At 51.8% G+C, this 20,327-nt stretch overlaps 1 protein-coding gene across 31 annotated transcripts in view; it reads right to left on the bottom strand.

The window, feature by feature from the left end:
* Positions 1-20,327, bottom strand: part of MICAL3 (microtubule associated monooxygenase, calponin and LIM domain containing 3) — a 178,404-nt gene that overhangs the window by 73,521 nt on the left and 84,556 nt on the right. For 18 of the 31 annotated variants that reach the window (XM_067755911.1, XM_067755917.1, XM_067755915.1 and 15 more), the window contains 13 exons: positions 19,690-19,947; positions 19,233-19,348; positions 15,974-16,100; positions 14,994-15,090; positions 12,506-12,653; positions 10,330-10,526; positions 8,911-9,023; positions 8,759-8,821; positions 8,140-8,313; positions 6,693-6,776; positions 3,752-3,850; positions 2,040-2,096; positions 624-782 (listed from right to left, as the gene is read on the bottom strand). In XM_067755911.1, coding sequence (XP_067612012.1) covers positions 624-782; positions 2,040-2,096; positions 3,752-3,850; positions 6,693-6,776; positions 8,140-8,313; positions 8,759-8,821; positions 8,911-9,023; positions 10,330-10,526; positions 12,506-12,653; positions 14,994-15,090; positions 15,974-16,100; positions 19,233-19,348; positions 19,690-19,947 — 1,692 coding nt within the window. Of the gene's footprint in view, positions 1-623; positions 783-2,039; positions 2,097-3,715; positions 6,226-6,692; positions 6,777-8,139; positions 8,314-8,758; positions 8,822-8,909; positions 9,024-9,971; positions 10,121-10,329; positions 10,527-12,505; positions 12,654-14,993; positions 15,091-15,973; positions 16,101-19,232; positions 19,349-19,689; positions 19,948-20,327 lie in introns of those variants that run through there. The other 13 variants (XM_067755919.1, XM_067755923.1, XM_067755929.1 and 10 more) reach the window with 7 other exon arrangements.

Here is a 20,327-nt window from a genome sequence, read left to right as displayed (position 1 = left end):
ACGGAGAAAAAAAATCAAAGGAAACGTTAAGTTAAAAGTTACACGCTGACCTGAACACAAGGAACACAGACCCTTTATCTGGATGACAAATGCAGTAAAGAAACGCTCTTAGTTCCAGAAGCATCAGTGGCTCATTCCAGGCTCCCACTGTGCCTCACACTCACAGCCACACCCGCACTGGAACACGGCCCCCCAGGAAACCTTGTCTGCACCCCTGCTCTCAAGTGCACAGTGCTGCCAGCCAGCAGGCAGCGTCCTATTCACACGTCCTGTGTGCCCTGCAGAGCCCCTCACGGCCTGGGCTGGAATTTCTCTTGAGCACAAGGAGATTCCACCGGCTCGTCACTCTGCTGGCCTTAAGAGGAGCAGACAGGAGACGACAGCTCTGGAGCAAAGCTCGCTTTCTCCATAAAAGCCAGGAAAGGGGCCCCTCCTCCTCCTCCTGGTGGGGCTCAGATACAGAGCTTGCCCCGGAGCTGGCCCCAACCCTCTGCAGACTGCATGCAGCACGTGGAGCAAAAGTGGGCCCAGCAGCCAGGCACTGTCCGGTCCCCAAGCCAGGAGGGGCTGCGAGCTTGGCGAGCAGTAACCGCTTCGCTGCCTGCAGGTTCGGGCTGAGATACCTGCGGGCCGCAGGGAAGAAGCACCCCTCGGCCTTCAGCTCGCACTAACTTCAAAGCTTCAGGTGTGTCACGGGTGATGGGGGGTGTCACCAGCCTCTGCTCCAGAGGCTCAGAGAGAAACTCCCTGGACGGCAGCGAGCAGGCAAGCGCACAGCTGGACTGGTGGGCGGTAGAGGGAGAGTCCGGGAAGGAACAACAACAGTGACCCCCCAGGAGTACCTGGATTGGAACCCTGCACCGAAGACCCTGGAGACCAGCCCACCGGGGAAATGAAGGAAAACTCCCGCCAACCCTGCTGCTTCCTGAGCTCCAAATCCCACCTGTCCTCGGTGCCCTGCAGCCCCAACTTCTACCAGCTTCCCCATTCAATCTCTCTTTCCTCCACCTACTCCCCTCCGCTCCCCACTGAGACCGTTTCATCCAAGACCATCAGCACCTCCTCAGATAGGCATTCCCCAAAACGGAGGGCATTGCCCTGTGCAGTCAAAGTGCCTAGCTTTCTTCTTGACAGGAGCCAGCCTGGGAAGAAGGAAGAAAGGCTGGGCACAGGCAGTGAAGCTGTGGGTGACACGGGTGACATGGAAAGGCCCCCCTCCCCCACCCGGGCCTGCTTCCCGCCTGGCAACTGGTAGGAAGACAGTGCTACCACTACTTTCCTAATGGGTCCAGGAGGGAACCAGACTTACTGCTCAGCCACGAGGGCATTTCTCAGAGAGCAAAGGCAGAGGGGGAGGCAAAAGTAAGAGGAGAGGGCCCATGTGAAATGAACAGTTAGAGATGATTCTTCATTCTGGCTGCAGAGCTACACCCACTCAGGCCTCCATTTAAGGGTAACAATAACAACCAAAAAAGTTTCATAGTCAGCAGGTTTTGAGATGAGCATCTCTGCAACTCGTCAGATCATACGATGGCCAGGTGTGCTCAGGCACCTCCCTACTAGCGTCTCGAACAGATACCACTTTTCACTATGGACCCTGTCTTGTCATCACCTTCCTTCCCCGCCCCGTCCTCTTCACACCTGAAGAATCCCCATGCTCTGAGAGCTTCGGCTTTCTCAGCATTTCTGCGTCAGGATCCCGGAAGCAGCCAAGCAAGCGCCTCCTGCTTACTGACCTCGACACTTCCCCAGAAGCCAAAGGTGCATATCTGGGAGTGGGAAGGGGGCGCAGGGAGGGGAAGAGGCCGCTCACAGGGCACAAACTCTCAGGGTTCCTATCTGGTCTGGCGCTGAGTGGATGGATGTTCCACCGTGAATGCTATTTGCAAGGGTCATCACTGTAAGCGAAAAGAGTCCCGGCTCTCGGCTGGGTGACCAGAGTGTGGAAAAAGCAAGGGAGGGGGCCACGCCTGCGCCCCCACCCCAGCGTGCCGCATCTGTGTGGCTGCCAGCCCCCCATGCCACAGTCGTGCTTTTACCCTCTCGTGGTGGGGACTCTGCTTGCCACGGCTGTCAGCATCAAGAGCGCTGTACGTCTGTTGGCAACAAAATAGAAACTTAAGCTCCATCCAAATGCTCTATCTGGACCTACTAAGTGACAGCCCCAGAAAGTGAGAGCTCATTTCAACACATAACCTGTTGTCTACTGGTCCCCAACCCCCAGTAACCACAGTCCCGTCTACATCAAATCCTGTGACCCAAGGGCAGCTCTGCAGAGCTGTTCTCCCACCTGGCCTCCAACGAGGTCAGCTACGTGGATAAATAAGGAACTACGGTTAGTACACAGGTGGAACAAACATATTTCTTTCACACAGCGGCACGTGATCAGAGGCAGTCAACGGAAGGCTAACAGGAGAGGCAGGTTAGGAGGGTGAAGCTTCCACACCAAGGCATTAGAGGCGACAACAGCCCACGGGAGACTCCAAGAGCGCACAGCACTAAGGGGCGAGGGGAGCACAGAAGCTGCACCCAAGAGGCTGGGGACCGTGACCCAGGCCCACGCCGCCTCCGCTGCCCTGAGGAAACCACTAACACAGTGACGTGGGGTTGGGCCGTCTAGGCCCCTAGTCACTCTCTGGATAGCCCAGCACTCACCGTATGGCCCTGCCCTGCTGCAAGAACTGACCCAGAGCTCCCGACGTGGCCACTCTGTTGTCCAGAGCCCGTGAGCGCGCAGTGTCCGCGGGCAGGACGAGGCCGGGGCTCGGGCTCCAGAGTCACACCACTTGGGTTCAGCTCCTAGCTCTCTGCTCACTGTGTGACTTCGCACAACTACTTGGCCCCCCTACCCTGCACCACGGTCTCCTCATCTGTAAAAGGTGAGGATAACAGGACCTGCCTCGTAGGCTTATTGTGAGAACAGACCAAGATGACACAGGAAAAGTTCTGAGAACACTGCCTGAGTCAGAGGAAATGCCCCACGTTGGTTCTTGGGCAGAGACAGGGCCCAGGGTGGTCACTACCCTACAAGGGTTCAGCGTCCAGACCCAGGGACATAGGCTGGGCCCCTGCATATCAGACACATTAGGGGATCACCTTCTAAATAGGCTACCATAGCTGAGAAAATGTCTTTCCATAGATCCTACCTTCAAAATCAGTGTTTTACTTTATAGGGACATACAACACAAGTGAAAAAAGCCGTTCTATAAACGCACTTCATACGAGCGTGCTGGCCGCAAAGCACGTGGGGTTAACTCGCCTTGAAGCACTTCTCCAGTGGTCTGCCTGGACAGTGAGTGGGGCGGACGGAAAGGGCAGCTGTTTGTTGGCAAAAGCTGGATAAGCAAGAGGCAGGGCTCTCAAAATCAGAAGGAGCCAAACTCACAGAGTGGAGCCCTATAAAAAGCTTCCCAACATTCACCTTAACAGTATCTCCTTGGGCAGCAAGACAAAAATGGCTGATTTCAATGGGGTTACATAAAAATGCTCTCCAGGGCTTTTGGACCTCGCATCTGTGTCAAGTACAGTTTAAATTTTAGTTTGTGGCTGCACAGTTGTAGTCCTGTGATGCGGGACTAGATTAAACTACCCAGGGTTTGAACGGACGATGTGCTATCCTGAGGCCCACCAGCAAAGGTCGTTTCGCCAGTAAGTCATCACTGAAATGAGGGGATCCTGACTTGGTCTCTCCCCTGGCCACCCACACAGGCAGGCAGGCACACAGGACAGTGGAGCATGCAGAGGGGGTCACCTGCTGGTCGCCACGTGCCCGACAGGGAGGCGGAGTAGGGGGAGGAGAGAGAGTGATCACTTTTTTGGGGCAGGTCCGAGAATGCTCCTTTTCCTGTCGCTTTTACGCCAATAGACACAAACAGAGAGAACACAGGTGAAATGGTGGCCACGTTGAGGCTGGGTCTGGAAGGACTGAAGGCATTTACCAAAAGCATCCCAGAGGCCCTTCCCCACCCATCCATCCTCAGCACAAACTGGCGTGTTCAGGCAGGGGCCTGTCCCGCCTGTCGTGGCCTCGGGGCAGAGGTGCTCTGTCTGCAGATCCCAGAGTCATCTCTGCAGCCACTGCGGGGTCAGGACTTGCACAGCAGCACTTTCTAAATGCCAGGGACCAGGGCATATTCTTCTCTGCTGGCTTATCAGGGAGGCTGGGGGGTAAAAGGGGCTCAGTTACAAGTAGAGAGAAGGGCACACAGACTCCCGTTACGGGGGGAGCGTGGCGACTGCTGCCCACAGCGGGGGCGCCCGGGCACCTGCAGCAGCAGACCAGCACCTCCTGGGCCACCCACGCCCACGTCCTGCCACTGCTTCCCCCTGCTCAGTCCCCTCACTCACACGCGGAAGGTTCTGGGAGACGACCACAGAAATACAAGAACGAACAGGAAACAGGGTATAAAATTAACACCTTTCGCTAACTGACACCACACAATGTCTGTGGATCACTTTCCCACGGTGTCCGCTTCCTGTGAACCTGTCTCTGATTGACAGAACCCTGCAGTGATAAAGGAACCACCAGATTCCCGAGTCAGAGGAAGCCTCAGGTTCCTCACGTCCAGAGCTACCGTGTGAGGCGGCTCCCAGCAAAGCCTGGAGGGGAAGAGGCCACAGAACCCACTCCTCTGTCTGTTCCCACACCACTGACCATCTACAGCCAAACCAAGGCTGCTTAACCGCAGAATTCGCCTGCAGGACCCATTTCTGAGATCAGAAGGGGATGAGGTGGGGAGGGAAGAGCCAGGTGACGCCACAGGAAGGTGACGAGAAGCGAGCATCCCCACACTCTTCCTCACCACTGTGCTCGCCACACCCGCCTGCCTCAGTTGGAGCCGCTTCCAGGGGAACAGCAAGTGAGTCACAGGAAGGCACGCCGTCAGCCCCCAGGGCGCACCCCTGGACTTCCTGTGCCCCTGGACTGGTGCGTCAACTGGCGTGGCCCTCCAGTGCTCTGTCTTTCAGGGGATAAATGGGCAAAGCAAGGCTCATAACGCCATCCCTGACTTAGCACTGGGGATAAGTCGTTTGTGAACACATCTCAGGAGGACGTGAGAGCTGTGTGACACGGGTCCTCTCACAGCCCAGCACATTACAATTCCGCTCTACACATAGGATCTAACGGGGTCCAGCTACCCGGCTGCTGCTCCTGACCGGCATCTCCGGTACCCCTTTCCCAGACCAGGCTTCACTTTAAGGGTCTGTTCGGCCTGGAGAGCCTGGCGGTACATACTCAACGCCACCAACCGTGATCACAAATCACCTGGGTGCATCAGGCAGCACCCGCACAGGCTGGAGGCTCCCAGCCGCTGCAGCAACAGGAGAAGCAGGGCTCTGGGCACCCCTGCAGCCCAGCACCCAGCGGAAGCCAAGCCCATCTTCCACGGGACGGAGGCAGCAGTGGCGGTCGAGCCAGCCCCTCGGGTCCCTGACCCGGGCTTCCTGGGATGCCCACCCAGAGCCACTCCAGGACGTGCCACTCAGAGTCACCTCTTCACCCACCAACTGTGCTTCCCTGTCTCAGTCCACCTCCGTGACTAGTGTAAGAACCTGGGAATGTAGTGCAGAGTTCACCTTCCCCTTTAGTAATACTCAATTCAAGACTGACCTTCAAATCATACCTTCCACCTAGACTTCAAAGGTCTACCCTAGGCAAAGGGTAAGTAAGGAAAATAGAAGTGAATTTCTAATGAGTTTTCCTCAGAAGACCTCCCCTCCCCAAGCATGGGGAGAGAGGCAGCTTGGCTTCATGGTGACTTTGGACGCTGCTCCCAAGCTTCCACCTCAGCCTCACGGGCCCTGCCTTAACGTGCATGTTATCAAAAGAAAAGTCAGAAAGAAACATTCTGCCCTAAGTGTAATTCAACTCAAATCTAACTCACCACTCCCCAGCACCTCCCAGCACAGGAGGGAATCAGGGTCAGCCCCTCTGACTGCTCAGAACCCCAGTCCTCAGCGATTCCAAACCAAGAGACAGCAAACCCAGGCCGCACTCAGGGCTGTGACATGGGGGGAACAGAGCAGAGGCCCCCCATCACTCTGGCGGGCTTCCTGTTCCCCGCCAGGCGCCAGCCCCTCTTTCTTTCCGCCCCACTCTATACTATGTAGGAGAAGCAGCTTTACAGGAGATCTTGCAGAAACTTTAGTGAAAATTTCCAAAAAGAGTATTTTAAATGTGGACAAAACACTGAGAAAACGCCCATGATCATCTCTGTCCATGATCTGAAACAAGGAAAAAACCAGTTTGAGACTATTTCTTGGGTAACATTTTCCTGTTTAACACGAGAAGACCACTGCCCCGAGCCCCAAGCTCTAGAAACTCGGGATTGTCCTCCAGGGGTCACGCGGATGCATTTCAGCCAAAGGTCAACTTGGGACAAAGGTTATAACAGCAAAACCCCAAAGGCTAAGTACCTGAACACAGGTACCACATAACTTCAGCTAGTTTCAACACCAATATAACAGCCCACCCTTTTCACGGGTTTCCCAAATCCCAAGGAGTTAAACAAGTCATGCAATACTATCAGTAGTGTCTGTTAAACCTTCCCCCAGAGTCGCCACTCAAATGAGCACAGAGATCCCTACCCCGTGACCTAGGGCTCTACAGTGCAGGCCCCACCCGGCTGGCTCGGAGGAGGAGCAGGTGGGAAGGCCCAGCACCCATTCTGGTCCCTGGGCAGTTCCTTTACCTGTTTCCACTGGGGGGCGGGAGCAGGGCGACCCTGCTCAGGCAGGCAGCAGGACGGCTGGCTGAGCCCACGCTCTTGTGTCGGCTGTGACACACAGGCCAAGTATTGGATAGGGGACAGGACACGGAGACAAAAAAAAAAAAAAAAAAAGCATTAAGGTAGCAGACACAAAAATGGTTCTCCCGGAGGATAGACACTCATCTAAGAACTGAAGGAGGGTGCACAGAATTAGTTCTAGGAAGTTACACTTACAAAGGAAAATCCTCCCTCCCCAACTCGGGCGAAGCCAAATGCAAAAGAAAAGACAAACAGAAACTGTAATTCTGATTATCCTTTTCCCAAGCTCAATGCTCTGAGCCTAAACCACTAATTCTGGCTTGGAAAATGAATCTTTCCACTCAAAATGAGTGGGGACACACTTCCTCTAGTGGAGAGCACCCCAGCCTTGCTGAGGAGGATGGAACCTGGGCTGCTACGGCCGCCCGGCAGCCTCACACGTTCACAATCGAGCCTGCACGCTCTCTGTGGGCCTCGGCACGAACGCCTGGAGCGTGAGGATCTAACCAAGCACTAGACGTGGGAAGAAGTCAGTGATGGGGTCGGCCTGGTCCCTGGTCCACAGGAACAAGGGCTGGCGCACGTGGCGAAGATGAAGAGGTGCTCCCCGCACACGGAGTTTTAGAAGAAATGTTCATTGTGGATCTCACAATGCCTGTACCTCCTCTTGTGAGAAGCCTTAGTGACTTTTAGACAAGCAAGAGGAGAGACGAGACCTAACAGACATGGCAGTCCAGCCCTCGGCAGGACTTGGGGAGTGAGGGCAGTCCACGGAGAACCTTTACAGTGCTCACACTCGTGACCTAGTTCAAGGACAGTTAGGAAAACCATGTGCAACACACAAGAGTGTCTACCTCTCTGCCCTTCATCAAAGATGAGAAACAACTAAACATCCAGCACCAGAGGAAGAGTTAAGAAAAGCATGGAGCACACACTTTGGAAGAGGCTTATAGAGTTTGGAACATGGAAATACACCCAAAGTTACATGAAGAAAGCAGAACAGGAAAGTGTACGTTAAGAATGACCTCAACCATGAAAACAAGAATGCACTAAAAAAAGACCAGAAAGAAACATAGCAAAATATTAACAGAATTATAGGGGCCTTAATTACACTTTCCAGTATTTTCCTCAATAAGCAGGTACCTCTTATATTACTTATGTATGCATGTACGTGAACACACACCTACGTACACAGACCTGGACACCCCGTTTTAAAGATCCTCAGGTGGGCCTGGCTGGTAAGGACAGGAACCCTCGTCCCTGCCCCACGCAGACGCCAGTCTCGAGCCCTGAGCCCTCAGGACCGGGAAGTTCCCCGTCTCACTCACTAACCCCCCTTTCCTCTGTGGCCAGCCCAGGTCCGGGCGGGCGAGGTGTGAGCCGGGCTTACCTGTCTCCTCACGCCCGTGGACTGCGCGGGCGCGTTCTCCTCAAACTTGGCCAGCAGCTGGGTCGCCATGTACTTCACCTTGTTCTGGTTGCCAAGGGCCACATCCACCCTCCGGTCGCTCAGTGTGCTCACCAGCGTAGGCCTTCCTCCTCTGTAGCCCCGGGGTGCGTCCTCCTGGTGAACAGGGGTATCAAGAGCCAGCCTCGGTTAGAGGAGCCCCTGCCCACACCCCAGGGCCTGGCACAGCGGCTGGTCCCTGCTTTAGGTCGAGCTCAGTGGCTCTCCTCAAGGTTCAAATCTCAAGATGGCCTCGGGCCCAGAGGCAGTATGAAGAGGTACTCGGGCTCTTGCTGGTGTGGTCACATTCCAGGAAAGCTGCTGCCCTTCGCCACATATGGGATTCCAAAGAGACAGGAAGGCCCAGAGCACATGTGTGCGTTCCCTGGATGCTCTCCAAAAAATTACACAAAGGCAAAAGGCCACAGAAAGCATCTGTGCACAACAATTCTCACAAAGAGTGAACTGAAAAGATCTAGCAATACCGATTTGGGAATTAAGCGTTTCAGCCAAGGAGGGCAATTCAGTACAATCTTTCTGGCAAATTCCAGATAGTTCTCACCTCTTCCGACTGGCTGGTCTTTCTCCTCTTCCCAGCACCATCCAAGTCCTTTTCCTTTTTGTCCTGCACCAAGAGCAAAGGGAAACCGCATTCCTCTAGTCACTGCACTGTACCATTAGTTCTGCAGCTGGAGGAAAAACCCTTCCACTTACCTTGGGAGAGCGCTTCCGAGAAATGGTCTGCCCCAGCTTGCTCAGGAAGGAGATAGGGGATTTAGTGCTGGCTACCAGGACGGCCCTCTCCTCAGCATTCAGGTCCAAGGCGTCTGTGGGCAGAAACCAGCAGTGTCCAAGGACAGCCCTGAGGGTGCCTCCTTGCAGGAGGCTCTCGGAACCTCAGGAAGCTCTGAGGGTTTGTGCACTCTGAACCCCACAGAGAAAATGCACACGGAGCCCTGGACGCTGGGCCTTCTCTTCTCCATCCATACAAACAAAACCAACGCTTGCCCCAATCCACTTCAGTCACAAGAACCTCCACTTTTGCTTTTCAGACGCTGCAATCTGCTTGCTGATTACAACAGAGTGCCGAAGCCTCACTTCAAGATGAAAAGTTCAGGTCGGGAGAGAAAGGGAGGGGCATCGGCGGGGAGGAGACGGGACTCGGGTCATGGGTTCAGGGTGTGCTTGTTGATGTCAGAGTTGTGCATGTCTGTTGTAAGAACTGCATCTCTAATGAGAGAAAGCCACAGATGTCTACAAGTACATGGGCCAGAAGCACTGGAGAATGGTACCTAACCTCTGTGGGTTCCAATGTTTTATTAGTAACAATAGTAATGTTGAAATAATAATTGAAACTAATAATACATTGCTAACATTTGTTTAAGTGCTTCCATTCGCCAAACACTCTTCTTAGCGTACTACAATCTAGCCATGTACATATTATCCCCACTTTACAGATGGGGAAACTGAGGCACAGGGAAGTTTAGTGACTTTAGGTGGAGGCAATGGGATGTAAACCAGGTCAGGTACCATGGTCAACACTTGTAAGCATCATGATGCTTACTCAGTCTGTTTTCTGACAGCCTGAGGGCCAAGGGAAGATTTTTGGAAACACTAAAAGGTAGGAGAAGAAAGAGAAGACAGAGAAGGAACAGTTAACAGAAGAAAGAGAACAAAGCAAGTATAGTCCGGGATCACAGAAGCCAAGAGGAAGAGAGAATTTCAAGAGAAAGGACGTCATTCCAAGGGCTGAACAACGCAGAACAGCTGGGTACCTGAGAGGTGAGAGAGGAGGGAAGAACATGCATCTGGTGATTCTTCACGACCACGGACAACAGTTTTGGCCGGGTTGCAAAGGGTCACAAAGATTAGGCAGTGAGGAAGTCCAGGCCACAGCAAAAGCACCTTTTCAAAAAGTCTGGTTCTGAGAGAAAGGGAACAAGGGTGGTGGAGTCAAGGACAAGGTTCTAGACGGGAATGCTCATGGCCTCCACAACTGCAGGTTTGTTGAGCAAGACCCGGGTCAGAACGACGGGCTGACAACAGTGCAGAGAAGCGGGTCTGCTGGAAGAAGGGGCACAGGGGAAGGAGAGGCAGGGGAGCCACACGGCAGCACCCCTGGGGGGCCCTTACCTCGGGAGGGGAGCGAGTCCCTGAACATCTCGTAGAACTGGGTCAGGTACATCACCATGGACAGCTTGTCCGGCTCCCCCACCGAGGCCATCTCTCTGCCTGTCATGATGGGAGAAATGCCCAGCTCCTTCTCAGCAATATCAAAGGCCAGCTGGTTATTCTTCTCCACATTTTGCTCATCCAAAGAATCAAAATCTCTGAGAAACAGGACGAGGAAAATGTGTCAAGATGGGCTGCTTGTCCCCAGACCAGAAAACATGGTATCACAGAGTCATCATTATTTCTCGGTCTTTCAGCTAAAATCCAGGGTGCAGGCCTCACTGAAATCGGAGAGCAAACCTCTCTCTCTCACTTCCTTTTACTAATGAAATGAAAATCATCCTCAGGGAGAAGAAAGGATTAACAATCTACCCATAAGAGAAAAGAGGGGAACAGTTGGAAAACATAACACTTTATCAATAACATAAAGTTCTTACTAAAACGTGAGCTCAAGAAAAGGAACTGTTTCTGTTAAGTTTCTCCTGTGCCCCGTGTGTGGTCTGCACGTATTAAACTCAGGCTCAACAACAATAAAGGTCCTGTTTGGATCAGGCTGTGTGTAAAGGCCTGGAACCATCACCCGCTGTGTCCTTGGAGCTGACAAGCTGTTGATGTACTAAATCAGCTCTGGTGAATCTTACTCAGCCCCCCCTCTAATTACAAGGGAAATTCCAAAACTTTCCTCAGAAGATTTCTCCACTGCTAAATTTCCTACGTATTTAGATTAACAAACATTTCCCACTGGGTTTCAGGCTTCTTGCTATTCAATCAAGTAAAGACTGACAGCATCCTTCTTTAGCTGATTTCAGATTAACTGGGCAGGCCTTATTCTGTGTTACCCTGCTGACTCCGCAACCGTTTTTCGTTTTTTAAACTCCTTTACTCTGTATGTTAAGCCTACTAAACTGTGGCGGGGGGCGGGGGGGGCCTCATCCTGAGTGACGTCACGGCAGCTTAAACGGTGCCAAATTAGCTACTCACGGCTCTGTGCACCGTCAGGAGGAAATGCCCGGGCCCCTGGCAGCCTTCGGTCCATTCCCACAGGAGTGTGTCCCCTCGGCACCAGGCTCCCTTCAGGGACTCCTGCCCTCCCCCTTCTGTCCTGCCCTCCCTCTGGACTAGGACTGACTTGCCTGGCCCTTCTCCTGAGCACTTCTGTGTCATCCACCGCAGTCGTTCTCAGGCTGCCCCCTGCCCCCCAGAGGGGTCAATAAGCCCTACTCCAACTCAGTTTTCGCCAGTCTCGGCGTGAGCTAAGGGACAGGGGCACAGAGGCCACTTCCGCTTATCAAGCACGTCAGCACCCCCACTCCTAAGCACTAGGTGAAGCCCCTTTCTTTTATTAACATAAAAGAGAGCCAGATCTTTCAGGATTCCTTAAGTAATCATTAGAACAAAACAAATACACAAAAATGGGCCCGTAAGTGGACCTAATGATGAAAGGACATACAGCCAAAATAATGCCACATGCTCTGCTCGTTTCCGAATCTTCTTGTTTGGCTTCCATGGTAACGAATGCCTACGGGGAAATCTGGGTGCAGCGGTCACCACAGCTGACCTGGGTCATCCTGTCATACTAGTCTGCATTTAGGTGAGTAGAGAATGACCAAAAGAGGAAATGTCACCGCACAGGTGCGTAAGGCCACCTGAGTGTTAGGGGTGTAACAGAGCACGCTTGCAAAAAGTGCAAGAGACAAGAGACAATGCCGACAAGCCCCGGCGAATGGAGGAAGTGCTTTGCTGGTAGTGACACGCGTGCCTTCAGCCCACACTCCGGCCAGGCTTTCCTCGTGACCAGCAGCACTGGAGAGAGAGCTGGCTGAACGCAGAGCTCAGCCTGGGGCCAAGAAACAGAGTTTTCCTTCCTGTGATGTTAACAGGCCCGGGGGTGTTATAACCAGTTTTCCACGTTTTGAGTGCTGAGACTTTACAAACAGCTAATAATTCCTGGGTTGAGCTACATAATGCCTAACAGACACAGCTTTAAATATAACTATAAATTAAAATTAGTGACTGACTTCCAGAAGAAGTATCTTATATATATCTCGTTCTAGGAAAAGGTACAGAGTTTGGCCACTTGGAAGCAGGGCACTCGCAAGTCCTGTGGGAATACAGATGAAGCAGAGCCTGTTCTCACATCAGATCAGGGCGGTATCTGTGGATGACGGCACACAGGGCCAGGCCGCTCTTCCACGACATGGTGAGGTCCGTCACGTTCACCCCAGCGTAGCCATCTGTCTGCCGCTGGCACCAACCCAGCAGTTTGCTGGAACGAGCCACAGACTCTAAAACAACAACAATGTTATTATTGGAAGTGCGGTCACCTGGTAGCTTTGATAGGGAATCCATATAACCAGGTTGAAAAAATACTGAAGGCAAGGACAAAATAGTCGTCACTGGTTTTCAAAAGTAAGAAGTTACTTAACTGGTATCATAAGAGTGGAATTTAATTTAATATTTTTTTCTTTTGGCTGTGCGGTGCGGCTTGTGGGATCTTAGTTCCCCAACCAGGGATCAAACCCGGGCCCACAGCAATGAAACTGCAGAGTCCTAACCACTGGACTGCCAGGGACTTCCCATGGAATTTATGGTAGACAAGAAACTACCAATTTATCCAGACTCTGAGGTCAACGTCCCTGCCCCGTCCATGACAGATCACAAGTGGACGCTGTGGATCCTCTCACGCTGAAGCCCAGGGTCCCGGCCACTCTCCAGGACAGGGACGTACAGGAAGGGTGCCACCTGCTGAGCTGTCACCCTCACACGTGATGGCTCTAAGATTTCCCTGGAGAGTTGTCTGGCAGGTGGCGGAGGAAACGCCTTCCCTTCAAGGTAACATTGGGGGCACCCGAGAAGAAACGTTCCATTCCACCTAGCAGCACGTTACACACTTGCTCTCACACTTTCCAAGGTACCAAGCAATCTGCCAAGTGAAGAAACTTTGCAGGACCACACAGGCAAGGCCAAGGACGCCAGACCAGGCCAGGCTTGGCACTCAGTATGACAAGTGGTCACATCTTGAAAAACTCAACGCATAGACACACATACTGGGACGTCTTCCAGTCACTGATGTGTCTTCTAAACCACGAAGAGCCTTTATAAAAAACCGTTTTTCATGATCACATCTGAAGAGCTCTGATATGGAACATTTAGATCAGATTAGATCATTTAGAAGAATCTGTGAACTCCTATTTGTGTCCAAGAAAGTCTGTTCCTTACCTTACGCAGCTGAAAACACTTAACCTTATACTAAGCCATTTGTACATAACAAATTTGTGAACATAACAAAATAAAAACTGCATATCTAAAAATCCCGTTTCACTTCAGTCTTTCAGGGAAAATGTATCCTGAAATGACACAGAGAACTCCTGCTGGTGTCACCATCATAAGTCTCCTGGCTTCAGAAATTCACTTCATTCAGATGTCTCCCAAGTCTGTGTATCCACTGATCCAATATGTACTGGACGACTTCAATATTCCAGGTTCTAGAATAACAGTGAACAAAGACACACTCTCTGGGCACTTCCCTGGCGGTCCAGTGGTTAGGACTCCATGCTCTCACTGCCTAGAGCCCAGGTTCAATCCCTGGTCGGGGAACTAAGATCCCGTGAACCGTGCGGTGCGGCCAAAAATAAATAAAAGACACACTCTCTGCTTTCAAGGAGATGACACCCCAGTGGAGGAAGATGAAAATGTTTCCAGCTGCCTGTTGGTGGTCACATCTGCCTTGATATCCCAACAGCATGTCAAATTCAAAATGCCCATGACAGAGCTCAGTTCTTCTCAGCCCTGAGTCCTTGTTCAGACTCTGCCAGTGCTTCTCGGCAGCCACTTCTGACGCCCCGCTGCACGCCAGGTGCTGCAGCGAACACCCCGACATGCCCCTGAGTCCTCGCAGCCAACGTGAGGTGGGCATGGTTACCCCCACTTTGCACACACGGAAACCCAAATTCAGAGACGCCATGTATGCTGTCAAGCCACACGCTTCACGGACGGGCATAGCTGGACTGGACGCCGTCTCCCTTCTCATCCGCGGCATCAACACCGGACCGGCCAGCCTGACCATTGGCGCACTTCTAAACTACCTGCTCTGCCCCCGTGCCCTTCTCTGTCCCAGCTCACCTGCATCTGGCCAGTCACTCTCCTTTTAAAGAACACTTCAGGGGCCTGCACCGCATGGGCTCCGCCTCCATCACTGTGTCCTGCAGCCAGTGGTCCTCAGCTAAGAAGCCACTGCTTCTTCTGTAAAGCCTTCCCTGAAAACCTTGGTTGGCGTGTGTGCTCCCAAGTCCGCACCCCTGTCCTTGCAACAGCACCGTATCTGATTTCTCGTTATACCCTCGCGACACCTTAGACCAGGTTTCCCAGCCTCGACAGCACTGCTGCTTTAGGCAGTTGATCCTTCGCTGTGGGGCTGACTTGTGTACCACAGGGGGCAGAGCAGTAGTAACCTAACCCCCCAAGTCCTGACATCCAAAAATGTCTCCAGACACGACCAAACGTCCCCTGGGGGCAAACCACCTCCGGTGAGAACCATGTACATGAGAGCCAGTACTGTGCGCACCAACAGCTCAGCCAATTACACAGACGCTCTCGACGGCAGAAAGGCCATTACCAGGACTCACCATTGCGGGCCAATTTTGGGGTAGTTCGGGAATTCACGAGGTTCTCCATCTCCAGGTGAATATCTTTTGTTTCTCCAGTATCATACAGATGGCGCACCTGGCAGGAAGTTTACAAGTTGTAAAGAAGGAAAATCACATACCAAGTAATAAATTGCCGACTGAGAGCACACTGACTGAAGTGGAAGGCTGGGGAAAGTGTAGTCAGAAGGTATAACGCCAACCTTAATCCTTTCTGGGATACGGTGGGTCACGTACACACAAATGCGTGTGACCTGTAAGAACCTGTGCTCAGAGACAGCCACAGAGGGCCCTCGCACAGTCTCTGCTGGGCCATTACTGCTGCCCAGTGCCAGCGGGTTTCCCCCACAAACACAGAGGCCTAGATGTAAAGTGAATAAGAAATTACTCTAGAACACAGGCAAATACGTTGAATGGGCTGCTTTCTCAGCATTGTTGGGCTCCCGGGGATTATTATGCTTTGTAAAATGCCACTCTCAGTGCAGTAACAAGGCTTTAGACGTTCTGAGTTGGCCGGCAGTGTCTTTTACTTGCAGAGGGTCTTATCTTTCCACGTTTTCTCAAGTGACCAGTGCTGTCTGCCTGCACAACGATCCTGGGAGCAGCAGGGATGGTGACCTCCATGGTACAGATGGGGAAACAAGTTCAGGGAAGGTGAGCGGCAGCCCCTGGGTCACGGTGACTGGTGGCAGTGACGCAGGTGCCTGCTGCACGTCCTGACTAGAGAACGAGGGCTGAGCTCCTGCACTGTCCACGGGAACCAGGAGATGGGACACAGCCCTCCGGTCACCAGACAACCCGCTGCCCTAGCTGGTCAGTCTGCTGATGGCAGATGCCTCCCTCAGCCAACTCAGGAAGACGTGTGCTTGGATTGGGAAGGAATGCTGTGTGCGCCTGTATTCACAGAGTCTGACTGGTCCTGACCGTGGCTGGGACACGGATGACGGGCCAGGGGCGCTTACCTGGCTTGGCCGGAGGAAGTTGACGTTCATGTTGGGGTATCTGGTGACGGGGTCTATGCTGTACTGGCTGAAGTTCTTGCTCACATTCTCGGGGGTGGTCTGAGGCAGCAACCTATAAATGCTTTCCCTGCAACAATGAACAACAGTGCGCTCAGAGCAGTGACAGCACCAGAAGCTCCTCCCTCTCCTTTGATAATATTTCTATTTTCTGACAGTCCAGGGTGGGACAAATCCTCCTCCTTGTCGGGTTGCCTCCAACCCCACATCAGCCCTGGCTTCCCATCCCCACCATCTCAATGATCCCACAGGCACCAGACTGTTAGGGGCCAAGGAGAAGGGCAAGTCCACTGCTGTGGGCAGGGAGCCAAGTCTCACTCTACTTTACTGCTGCGCTGTTTTGTTTTTTTTTTTTAATTTTTATTTTATTTATTTATTTATTTATTTATGGCTGTGTTGGGTCTTCGTTTCTGTGCGAGGGCTTCCTCTAGTTGCAGTGAGCGGGGGCCACTCTTCATCGCAGTGCGCGGGTCTCTCACTGTCGCAGCCTCTCTTGTTGTGGAGCACAAGCTCCAGACGCGCAGGCTCAGTAGTTGTGGCTCACGGGCCTAGTTGCTCTGCAGCATGTGGGATCTTCCCAGACCAGGGCTCGAACCTGTGTCCCCTGCATTGGCAGGCAGATTCTCAACCACTGTGCCACCAGGGAAGCCCCTGCTGCGCTGTTTTAGCAAGTAGGCCAATGTTTAATTTTTAAGAAAATCACTGATGAACAAAACTTGCCACCAAATTTACCCAGAGTACCTTAGGTAACAGACTTAAAAATGGTATCGACCACTAATTTCATCCAGCAAATCCTCTTTCTCTAGCTCTGGTCAAGGCACTTGTTCTTTATTAGCAAGCGAATCCGAGACCTTACCTCATCTGCAATTATCTGCTTCACAATGTCTGACAGTTGAGAGTCAATGTTCACAAGCACTTTGTTTTCCTTTGGATTCGAAGTCACTTTTAATTTCTTCTCCTATGTTAGTACATCCCCTGCTACCACACTGATTTCATTAGTACAAGTCTCTCTAATTTAAGGACAGGAAGATTAAATGCACTATTTTCATGTACTGGGTTGGCCAAAAAGTGCCTTCGGTTTTTAAGTAAAAACTAAAGACACATTTTTCATTTTCACCAAGAAATTTATTGAACAATGTATTTACCCTTTTGTTCCACTACCTTCTGCCATTTTTCAGACAACTTCATAATTCCATCTTCCCAAAACTTTTTATCTTTTTGAGCAAACAACTGTTCCAGGTGCCTTTTACAGTCTTTCAGGGAACTGAAATTTTTTCCATTAAGAGAATTTTGTAAAGACCGAAATAAATGGAAAATCCAAAGGTGCAATGTCTAGTGAATACAGCAGATGAATCAGAACTTCCCAGCTAAGCTGTAACAGTTTTTGCCTGGTCATCAAGGAAACACGTGGTCTTGCGTTATCCTGATGGAAGATTATGCATTTTCTGTTGACTGATTCCAGACGCTTTTCGTCAAGTGCCACTTTCAGTTGGTCTAATTGGGAGCAGTGCTTGTTGGAATTAATCGTTTCGTTTTCCAGAAGGAGCTCATGGTAGAGGACTCCCTTCCAATCCCACCATATACACAACATCACCTTCTTTGGATGAGCACCCCCCTTTGGTGTGGTTGGTGGTGGTTCTTTTCGCTTGCCCCACGACCTCTTCCGTTCCACATTATTGGACAGTAACCACTTCTCATCGCCTGTCACAATTTGTTTTAAAAACGGAATTTTTTGCTACGTTTAAGTAGAGAAACACATGCGGAAATATGGTCAAGAAGGTTTTTTTCGCTTAACTTATGTGGAACCCAAACATCAAAACGATTAACATAACCAAGCTGGAGCGAATGATGTTCAGCCCTTGATTTGGATATTTTGAATATGTCGGCTATCTCCCGCGTGGTGTAACATTGATTGTTCTCAATTAATGTCTCGATTTGATCACTATCAACTTCAACTGGTCTACCCAATCGTGGAGCATTGTCCAGCGAGAAATCTCCAGCACAAAACTTTGCAAACCACCTTTGACATGTTCAGTCAGTCACAGCACCTTCTCCAGACACTGCACAAATCTTTTTTTGTGCTTCAGTTGTGTGTTTTTACCTTTCTAGAAATGATAAAGCATAATATGCTGAAAATGTTACTTTTTTTCTTCCATCTTCAATATTAAAATGGCTACACAAAAATTCACCAATTTTGATGTCTTTTTTTTTTTTTTTTTTTTAATTTTATTTATTTTTGGCTGCACTGGGTCTTCGTTACTGCGCGCAGGCTTTCTCTAGCTCTGGTGAGCGGGGCCTACTCTCTGTTGCAGTGCCTGGGCTTCTCATTGTGGTGGCTTCTCTTGTTGTGGAGCACGGACTCTAGGCGCACGGGCTTCAGTGGTTGTGGCACGCGGGCTCAGTAGTTGTGGCTCGAGGGCTCTAGAGCGCAGGCTCAGTAGTTGTGGCACACGGGCTTAGCTGCTCTGTGGCGTTTGGAATCTTCCTGGACCAGGGCTAGAACCCATGTCCCCTGCATTGGCAGGCGGATTCTTAACCACTGTGCCACCAGGGAAGTCCCAATAAGTCTTTTTTTAAATGCAGGCTGATATGACAGCTGTCACATACAATCTAACAAAATTGTTTCGAAAGAAGTTAAAGACAACTAAGTGCTACTAGAGCCATCTTAGGGAAAAAAACGAATGAACCTTTTGGCCAATCGAATATTTGTTCATGTAGCTGTCACAAAGGAATCAGAGAGCATCCTTCAATGTTACACAAAGATTCAGATACCATTCATAAGTAACAAATTTGATTTGAAAGGGATAAGAGAACATCACTTAGATTAGATAATTTTTAGGTTTCTATGATTTTTGTGTGTGTGTGTATGGTACACGGGCCTCTCACTGTTGTGGAGCACAGGCTCTGGACGCGCAGGCTCAGCGGCCATGGCTCATGGGCCTAGCCGCTCCACGGCTACGGCACGAACCCGTGTTCGGACCGGGGCACGAACCCGTGTCCCCTGCACCGGCAGGCGGACTCTCAACCACTGTGCCACCAGGGAAGCCCTAGGTTTCTATGATTTTATGAATACCTATCTTGCTTTCCCTCTCCTAAATATAAAAACATCATTAACGAAGAAGGAAAGAGAAACCTGAACTCTGCCTGAGGAGCAAACCACTGACCCTCCTGTGTCACCGCGAAAGGACGCCCCTCCGGTTACCTCTCTGCCAGGACTTCCAAGGGGCTCCTTCCCAGAGACCAACTGCGCACCATCCAGGCCGAGTCCATAGCAGCTAGAAAGCCCCGGGCTATTCCTGTTCCCATTGGCCAAAAAGGCTACAGAAACAGAAAACAAAGAATTAACCTGAATTACCTTTTAAAAGAGGGAAACTAAACTAAGGAGGAGAGAAAGAGTTTGCTGTTGAAGAGCAGCTGTACCCTGCCCTTCCCTTCCCTACTTCACAACCTGCAGACGGGCAAGTCACAAAGCCTTTGGAACTGCCACCCACAGTGGCAAGCCTGGGCTCCCCGTGGCCTGGGGCCCTCCCCTGTACACTAGACCGCGTGGCAGTGCAGACACTCGCTCCCCAGCTGGGACCCCAGAGCTGCCCCTCAGTGCGATGCCCCCTCGCCAGGCCTCCAACCCGAACTGCCACCTCCCGCTGCTCAGCACTCACCTCCAGAAGGCTGTCCCCCACCAGGGCCACCAGCAGCTGGTGGCCACCGTGCTCCCGCACCAGGGCCGCGTTCTCGGAGGCGTACATGCACGTGAAGTCGAACATGGCCACATCGGGCTGCCCGTAGTGGTTGATGGCGAAGTCCAGGGAGGGCAGCTGCTGCTGGGTGGAGAAGTCGGCCGCCTCCCGGGCATAGCTCAGCAGGGCCTCCTGGTCCACATTCTCCCGGGACAGCAGGAGCTCCGTGTCGGCGTAGTCCTATCTCCAGAGGGAGAAGAGGCTCGATGGAAACGCCCAGGCAGGGGCGCCAGAGCCCGCCGGCCACAGCCATGCTGCGCGTTCCAGACGGAACCTAGTTCCGCAGCCTTCCCCTCCCTGTTCCCAAAGCAGTCTTCTATGCAAATTCAAAAGGAAAGGGGGGAGGCTGTTTCTAAAGGAACACAGGTTTTGCCGCCTAGAAACAGAGCACCCGCTTTTCCATTTACTTGGAACAAGTCACTGCTTCTTCAGTCTAGTCCACTCCACCTCACGGAGTTGCTTTGAATACCAAATACAATGATTCAATGTGATGACGCTCTGTAAACTGAAAAGCATTCATAGTTCAGGCTGCTATCAGCAATCACCGTCTTCTGGGCAGC

Source organism: Pseudorca crassidens, chromosome 11, assembly GCF_039906515.1.
Source record: "Pseudorca crassidens isolate mPseCra1 chromosome 11, mPseCra1.hap1, whole genome shotgun sequence".
Taxonomy (NCBI): Eukaryota; Metazoa; Chordata; class Mammalia; order Artiodactyla; family Delphinidae; genus Pseudorca; species Pseudorca crassidens.
The sequence above is the reverse complement of the archived record's forward strand: the minus strand, read 5'-3'. Positions and strand labels throughout refer to the sequence as shown.